This window comes from Sinocyclocheilus rhinocerous, unplaced genomic scaffold (genome assembly GCF_001515625.1).
Source record: "Sinocyclocheilus rhinocerous isolate Xijiao unplaced genomic scaffold, SAMN03320098_v1.1 scaffold2873, whole genome shotgun sequence".
Lineage (NCBI taxonomy): Eukaryota > Metazoa > Chordata > Actinopteri > Cypriniformes > Cyprinidae > Sinocyclocheilus > Sinocyclocheilus rhinocerous.
The window spans coordinates 268,002-277,200 of NW_015632032.1; the positions used below are offsets into that span (position 1 = coordinate 268,002).

At 34.4% G+C, this 9,199-nt stretch overlaps 1 protein-coding gene across 1 annotated transcript; it reads right to left on the reverse strand.

Moving 5' to 3' along the window:
* Positions 1–753: 753 nt before the first annotated feature.
* On the reverse strand, positions 754–8,637 carry LOC107742101 (stromal cell-derived factor 1-like). The gene is made up of 4 exons (XM_016554974.1): positions 8,511–8,637; positions 5,432–5,549; positions 2,527–2,610; positions 754–1,383 (listed from the first exon to the last, which is right to left on the reverse strand). Exons 1-4 carry the CDS (start codon positions 8,575–8,577, stop codon positions 1,359–1,361), a joined length of 294 nt encoding a protein of 97 aa, XP_016410460.1. The 5' UTR covers positions 8,578–8,637; the 3' UTR covers positions 754–1,358.
* Between the last annotated feature and the right edge of the window lie 562 nt (positions 8,638–9,199).

Consider the following 9,199-nt stretch of genomic DNA (forward strand, 5'->3'; position numbering starts at 1 on the left):
AGATAACGATATTAGCGTCCACACCAGCGAACGATATCGTCTGTTTATTCTAAGTGCATGCTCGTCTGCCGCTTTAAATTCTCAAGCTCGTGACAGCAGGATTGATTCTGATTGGCTGTCAATGTTTTTATCGTTCATCAGCTGGAAAGAAACGTTCTGAAAGTGATTCCAACGATATCGTTTCTCCGTGCCTTTATCGTTATAGTTGTGGTGTGGACTCTGCTATTCTTTAATATTGAGAACGATTTTTAGAACTATATATTTATCATTATCTTTATAGTTATCGTTCTTGGTGTGAACGGGGCTTAAGTCTATCCCTCACAGTTTTCATCTGCGTTAAATTCCATATGGCATCTAATCTGACTAAGGTCTATTGCGTAATAATTATTTGCGATTTTAAGCATAAAAATACATACAAATATTGGGAAAATAATCAATGTATAACTTTTTATTCAGCATTTAATGAAATTTAAGTATATTTATGATTTGCATTTCACATCCGCCATCTTGGATTTTTTTTTACGAAGCTTGTCGCAATGCATTCTGGGATTGCTTTATTTGTAAAATATAATTGATACTTCCTTAAATTTTAAAAGGCAGTTTATTTAGCTGTTATTCGCACTGTAAATTTTTTTTTCAAAGGTTATTGGAGTAGGTTTTACAAGAAAATACCATTTCAGGTTTTCTACTTCAAAATGTCATGTTCAATTGCCATTTCTTTGTAATTTATTATAATATCTACTAGCAATTTCGGAGTGAAAATTGTTTCTACACCAATTTTTTTGTTCAGTAGGTGGCTCACTAGGTTTTGGAACAGGGCTAGTGTTAGCATGCTGGATCATTCATGTGTGCTGGCGAGCTTTTAAACACTTATACTAAGCTATGAGCAGCAAAATAGCAAAAAGTGAAAGCTTGAACAGGACCGTTTTAAATTTCTGCTTCATTTTCACTTGCTTACGTCCCTTATTAATCCCAAACTATCCTAAAGGTTAGACATCCCTCACAGCTATGACACAAACTCTCATTTTTACTGCCCTTTAAGTTGCGGAAAACCTGTAGATATCTCTCTTGCCTTCCCATTCAAACGGTCACGGTCACATTCAGTCGCTTCATTGACGCACACGTGCACCAGTCAATAATCACAGCCAGCAGTAGCAGTGCGTCAGGAGGAAGGTGTTGGCTTGTGTTTTGGTGAGCTGCAGGCTGTCTGGATGCTTGAGAGGCAGGTTTAGGTGAAGTGCTGTTTGTGCAAGCAGTCCAGAAAGACAAGGAGTGATCAAAGAGAGCGAGAGAAGAGGACGTGTGCCTCTTTGGAGCTCAGAGATGCACCATGGTCCTCCCCACACTTCCTCAGCTGTTTACTTTGAGCGCTTCTTCTTTATTCTGGAAAAGAAAGAACAATCATATTGTTAGACATGAACAATCACTTATTATCTTTTACATCCGATACCAACCTTCAAGACAAGTTTTGCAGACGAGACTGATTTTTTAATAAATGTAAAGTTTTTGCAAGTTTTGAGGATGAAATATGTAATTGTAGTCTTTGAACATTTCTGTGTGAACTTTTATGTATCTAACAATCTTTTGCAAGTACATCACTTGGAACAATTTTTTTTTTAAACTTTTAGTCTTATTGTACAAATTGTCACATCAAAATGATTTCTGTTTAGTTTTAGTTTAATTTCATTTTTAGTTTTAGTAATTTTTGTTTAGTTTTATTTCAGTTAGTTGCCCAAAAAAAAAAAAAAGAGTATTTTTTTGTCTAATATTTTATTTTTATTTTAATTAACATAATAAAATATTTTTTCATAGTTTTTGTTTTAGTTTACAATAACAACAGCTGACTGTTAACAATAGTTGACGCATCAGTAGTTTTTTATGTTATATTTAATGGCATCAGTCATTTTGGCTCAGTGGCACAATAGGAGGTCGATTATAGTGGTGTAAAATTTCTCTGCTCTGCCTGTTACCTCATCATTAATCTGCAATTAGTGTAATTAAAGAACAGGGGCTAAATGCTTAGGGCTCTGTGCTAGAGCCTAATTACCTACTTAGGTAAACGTGTCATTTCTATAACCTTAAATTAGCCAATAACATTCCACATTTAAATGTTAAGAACAACAACTTGTAAATTTCAGCTAAGATTTGTTTTAAACACTTAATGCTACTTTATTCTTGCATTTATTTGGACGAGAAGTACTTTGTGTAAAATAACAAATTACAAGTTGTGTAAATTTGTACACAACAAGAAATAGTCATTTTACTTCAAAATTATACTTTCTAAACTTCTCATTTAATTTAATGTGTTACTTGCTATTTGTAATTATTTGTGAAATTTACTAGCAATTTCTGAGTGAAAATCATTTCATCACCAATTTTTTTTTTTCAGTGTAGTTTAACTTTCTCTTCATTAAATTTTTACATTTTAATGATTTTTTTAAAGTCTACAAGGAACAGGTCTGTATTTCATCCCATGATTCCTTAGAGAACTCCTGCTTTTCTAGTGCAGAAAGAGTTTCTTCTTACTTGCTAATGGCATTCTTTAGATACTGCTGCAGCCATTTGGTCTTGGGGTTGATGCAGACCTCTCTGTTGTTCTTCAGCTTGGCACTGGTAATGAGAGAGAGAAAAGAAGGGATTTGTTTCGGACGAGAGCAAAAGAGGGACTGTACCTTTCTCCCTCAGCGGTTCTACAGTGTGTTTTATCAGATCATATCAGCTGTCCTTCAAGGACTACATTGCAGCCCCTCTATTCTACTGTACTGGCAGGAGTCACTGCACTCCATCAGATAACAGGATTGAATTAGAAGAGGTTTGTAAGGACAATGTTGTGCTGTCTGGAAGTTCGGGATTTTTGATGATTCGGAAGATTCTGACCGTGATTCCCAGCACTGTACATGTGCATATAGTTAAAAAGTAAAATATATTATTGAAGTAAAGTGTCTAAAGTAACATACTATTTATTTCTTCTGAAATTAAATGTATACTGCATCAATACACTGATACAGTAATACTAAAATTATATTCAAGCTAATTTTCAAATATTCTGATTAATATTCAAATGAAATGTATAAAAAAACAGACTGTGATGACATGTTTCCACAGTTATTAACACTGTAAGTATAGTAAAGTTTTTTATATTTTAATAAAAAAATTTAATGTACACTTATAACACTGTACTAACTATACTATATATACACTAAAATAACTATATGTTTTATTACCTCTGCATTAAATTAAATAAAATTGGTTAATGCTGTTGTGTGAATGTGAGTGACGGCAAATTTGCCATCTTTCTCTTTTATGACCAAAGTAATCAATCTCTCAATATTTTTTTTTTCCTCTTTTGGAAAGTTGGAAAAACTCTATTGTGGATTTTTTTTTTTTGCTATTGGAGCAAATGGGAGCACAATCGTTATATTTGTTGTAGTTTCCATTCACCACTATACAAATTTGCCCAACTATGACGACTTCTGCTTTTGAAACGAAAATTAACCATGGTTTTTCTGCAAATAAAACCAAAAAAATCATGGTTACTATAGTTAAACCATGGTAACCACAAATTAACCATGGTTTTGCTACATTAACCATAGTTTAACCATTTGTAGTAGAACTGTAGTAGTTATAAAAATAAATATGCCAAAAAACATGGATCCTACACTTTTACTATAATAAAACCGTGATTAATTTTCATAAGGGAAACCTCGGAAATGTGAAAAGTGTCCATTAGTGATCTACTGATGTGAGATTTATACATGCATATACTGTATATATGGCAAAGAAGGCGACTTTTGATGTGCGTTTTTTTTGTTGTTAAAGGGGTCATATGATGTTGCTAAAAAGAACATTATGTTGTGTATTTGGTGTAATGCAATGTGCTTATGCGGTTTAAGGTAAAAAAAAACACATTATTTTCCACATACTGTACATTATTGTTTATCCTCTATGCCCTGCCTTCTGAAACGCATCGATTTTTACAAAGCTCAACAATACTACAGCGAGAATAAAAGTTACGCTTTCTTTCTTTGCGTGAACATTTGGGTGGTGTTATGCAAATCTTTCCACATCGTGACGTAGACTTGTGGGGGCGTGTTAGAACGAGCCGTTTTAGGTAGGCGTGGTTGACTCTTAACTTTTATAAAGAATATCTCTTTGGATTTGAGACTTTAGTCTTTGCAACTTTACAGATCTTCTTTATGCACCAAGAGCTTGTAACTCCAAAGAGAAAGGAAAAATTGAAATCGCATCATATGACCCCTTTAATGGCAAATAGAAAGTCAAGGGTCTGAAATACTCTCAAACAGAAATCTTTCTGATTGATATCTGACCTCCAGATTAGCTTTGGCACAGCCAGGAAAATACCCTCGAATGCTTCATTCCCCCACACATGGAGAAAACCACGCAAATGACACCCAGACTTCGCACCTCGGTGCCAAAAGGTTGTGTTTGAGAGTTAGTGGCTCACGTTGCCATTCAAATGGCTATTCGTATTGCTTACACCTCACACACACACGGATCTCTCAATCTGTCTAGACAAATGGAGTCTGTCGGCACAGATAAAAGATCCGCTTAACCCCAAATCTACTCACCAATCCTCACAATCAACTTCCCGATCAGTAAGCTAAATAAAAGCGTAATGCTATCCCTGTTTGATTTCTGGCGGGATGTCATCCATTGACTTTATCTATATTTGTTTGTTTGTTTGTGATTTGGGCTCTGGGTTAATCTAGCTAGTCTAAACGATCTTTCGAGCGAGCTTGTCGGTGGTCTGGGACCGAGCCAGCAGGTAGTAATTAGCTCACAGCAAGCTAATGCTAACAACAAAATGAGTGATGTGTGGGTCTGGGGGGGGGGAGGGTTGGTGGCTGTCTTTCATCTGGGCCAATGAATCCAAAAGGATTTCTAAACAAGATGTGTGGAAGACGGCAGATTAAAGGTGATTTCCTCCGGCCAAAGTGTGTTCCCCAAATGACCCTCGGCTACACGCTAACCTTTGCAACCCCTATATCCTTGATCCCCCCGTAACGTTTGGCTTTTTGCTGATCGACGGGGTACAATTGGTTCGGTTTAATACATTCCAGACTGCTGAAGTAATTCCAAATGCTGGTGAAAATGAAAACGACATGGTTGCTCGCAACAGAAAGCTAATCATTTTGACCCTTAACAAGTATTGTGTTGTGAAAACCTGGACAAAATCGCTCTCTCATATTTTCTCATTTGGTTGTTTTTTGTGTTATACTCTGAACAATAAAGCACATCGCTACATTCCCACACAGATTTGACTCCTTAAACTGGAAATGTGTAACTTCATGAGCTATTTCTGGCTCTGTTTTTCAAAATGACGTTCATTGGTGTAACTTCATGTAGCCATGCAAAGCATACAGAACACAGTTTAGCCTGTGAGATAGATGGATCTGGAAAACTGACTCACATGACTTGGAAAGGACAGCTGGGCGTGTGGAGGAACTTAATCTCACGGATGCTCCTCTGCGGGACGGTGTTGTGAGTGGACCGGCACCAACATCTCTCCACCAGACTGATGGGTTTAGCTGGGATGTGATCAGAACAAGAAAAATGAGAAAAATGCATCTTAAACAGATTTTAAGTTAAGTTTTTAGATAATTTGTTATATAATACTGTAAGTGCTAAATTAATATAGTTTAATTTTTTTTAAATTAATACTTTTGTTTAGCAAGGATACAATAGATTGATCAAAAGTGACAGTAACAAAATATTTCTATTTCCCATAAATGCTGTTCTTTTGAATTTTCTATTCGTCAAATAATCCTGAAAGAAACGGTTTCTACAAAAAATATTAAGCAGCACAACTATTTTCAACATTGATATCAATAAGGAATGTTTCTTGAGCAGCAAATCAGCATATTGGAATGATTTCTGAAGGATCATGTGACACTGAAGACTGGAGTAATGATGCTGAAAATTCAGCTTTGACTCACAGCAATAAATTAAATTTTAAAATATTTTACAATAGAAAACAGCTATTTTAATTTGCAATAATATTTCTCAATATTCCTGTTTTTACTGTCTGACCAAATAAATGCAGCCTTGATGAGCATAAGAGACTTCTTTAGCTTAACTCAGATGCACTAACATGTAAAGACATGTACATCTAAGTATTTAAAGTGAAGACTCATATGGAAATTTATGCAGGGTGCTTACGATCTTAATGGAACCTCTTAATGATCATTGGCTGAAAATATTCACTATTCTGGAAAATTAATTTGATTCTATTTATTCGATTAACAATAAACAGTTCTGCAATTTAAAACTCAAGTAGTAAATCAATTAAGCAAAATTTCAATTTGTTACTTTCCCTTTTTTTGTAATTATTTGTGAAATTTCAATGTAAATCCTACTCCAATATATATTTTTTTCAGTTCAGTAGACTTCAATAAGAAAGCAACAATTGTTCTGTTTTTTGTTTGTTTGTTTGTTTTGCTTTTTGTTTTTAGTTTTTTTTGTCTTGCTTTTTGCTATTTATTTATTTTTTTTGTGTGTGTGTGTTTTGTGTTTTATTTTGCTTTTTGTTTTGTCTTGTTTTAGAAGTCATGTCTGTCTAGTTAGTTATATGTGTATTTATGTGCTAAAATATTTATATATATATATATATATATATATATATATATTATGCTGAATAATACATTTATAATGAATACATTAATTTCATTTATTATAATTGTTTATTACAAATTTTAAAAATTCCAAAATAATAGCAGTGTTACTTTAGTTTCTTGAGCAGCAAATCAGCATATTGGAATGATTTCTGAAGGATCATGTGACACTGAAGACTGGAGTAATGATGCTGAAAATTCAGCTTTGACTCACAGCAATAAATTAAATTTTAAAATATTTTACAATAGAAAACAGCTATTTTAATTTGCAATAATATTTCTCAATATTCCTGTTTTTACTGTCTGACCAAATAAATGCAGCCTTGATGAGCATAAGAGACTTCTTTCAAAAACATTAAAAATATTTTAATAATAGAGTGCATTCTTCAAAATATAGATATTAAAAAAAAATATATGTTTGAATTTTTAACATAATTCCTTGGTTCTCTTCATATTATTTTCAATCATTCATGGAAATATAGTGAAAAACATATTTAAATGTGTTAAAACAGAGCAAATCTTCTGTTAAAATTTTGTGTATTGATGTAAAACAATGAAATAGTTACCCAATAGTTTTTTGATATTGTCACTGATTATTACAGTTTTTGTGAGTTCATGTAATAACAAGATGAATAATCTTGTAAAGTAACATTTTTCACTGTAAAAAGTTATTAAACAGAGCTGTTTTCTATCTGATCTGAACCTTTAAATTCTATTGACAGAACATTTGTATTGTACATTTTTCTAAAATCACATTCTAGAAACTTAATTTCCAACTAAAGCAATCCGTAATTCATGCTAATGCAATCTAATCATACAGTACAACATAAATCACTGAACTTTATTGTAAAAGCATCTGAAAGTGTCCAATCACCTGCGTCCATTAACAAGCCCTGATCATTAAAAAGAGATTAGTCTGCCATTCTAGTGGCTCTCGTCTATTCTCACGGGGTCCGGTCTGCCTTTCACTCGCCACATTTTTCATAAAAAGGGTCCTCAACATTAAATACGGCCGAATCCCGTAATCACAGTATGCCTCTCCAGGCACCTCTCAAGTTTGCTCCGGAATATGTGCATTAAATGGATCTGTTGAAGAACATTCTCTGAATGGTTTCACATCTCCCTGGTTTCCTTTGCGCTCCGCCGGAACGGACGTGGTTATGAGGGAAGTCAAACTCTGAAATTCCCATAGATATTCTGACACTCTCTGTTCCCTTTGTCATGTTAAACACCGGCCCATTAAGCCTTGACTAAACACCACGCCAAGTGAACATTATTGAATATATTTTGTGATCTTTAAGCCATAAAAACGTATGCTTGTAATTAGTTTTTTTTTGGGGGAGGGGGGGTGAATGCCTTCAATAAGATATACACTGGGGAAAAAAATGGTGTAGAAACAATTTCCCCTAAGAAATTTCTAGTAAATTTCACAAGCATTACAAAGAAATGAAAAGAAGCATATTGAATTAAACGTGAAATTTTATAATTATGAAATAGTACTTTCTTGTAAAACGTAATCTAATGATTTTTTTATAGTTTCTTGAAGTTGGATGCAAAAAAAAAACATATTTTTCGGTCACTACATAAAACACATGGACAATTGGGAAAATATTTCATGGGTGATCTTACTGTTACACTAAAATGAGTATGTGTGTCCAAACTTTTGATTGGTACTGTAATTATAGCTAAATATACGTCAACTTGAAAAATGTTTTTTGAACATGAAAAAGCATTGCTGTAGTTCAAAACTGCCTCAATTATTTTAATATTTATATTTACATTTTATATAATATTTATATATTATTTTAATATATAAGATATAGTATAAAATAGTAAAATAATATGAGCATTGAAACTATTTTGCCGTAACCCACTTACCTTCAGTCTCTGGGCTCCATATGGTGACCGTCAGCAGGGCCACCAGCGCTAGGACTTTGCTATCCATGCCAAGTGTGTGTGTGTGGCTTTTGTCCGTCACAGCTAGCTTCCAGAGCTCAGTGTGGCGTCTCAGCGCTCTGCGAAGTGTTAAGACTGAGGACCATAGGGAAACACTCCCCCCTTTCTCAGGAGGAGGAGGAGGAGGGAGTGGGGCTGGACCCTCTCCTCCGACAGCCTGCGTCTTCAGCGAAGTTCCTCAAATGTTTTGGCAAAGGTTCAGCGGTGACAGTCGGACTCAGACTCTTGTTTCTGTCTTCCTCTGCATCTTTTTCTCAGAGGAGTGGAGAAAGTGGAGCTCCTGATGTTATCTCAGTATTGTTGTTTCTCAATGGTTCGATTTGTTATTGTTTGTTTCATGTCATGTTTTCTGGAGCTCGACTTTCTCTTAGCTGGCGCTGCTGTATTTCCTGCAGACGAATATCAGATTCCCTCTGTTTTATAGGATTCTCCTGTGATTCCTATATATTTAGGGTACGTTTGAATTGTATGTACACTACCAGGCAAAAGTTTGAACACACTTTATTGAATATATTTTGTGATCTTTAAGCCATAAAAACGTATGCTTGTAATTAGTTTTTTTTTGGGGGAGGGGGGGTGAATGCCTTCAATAAGATATACACTGGGGAAAA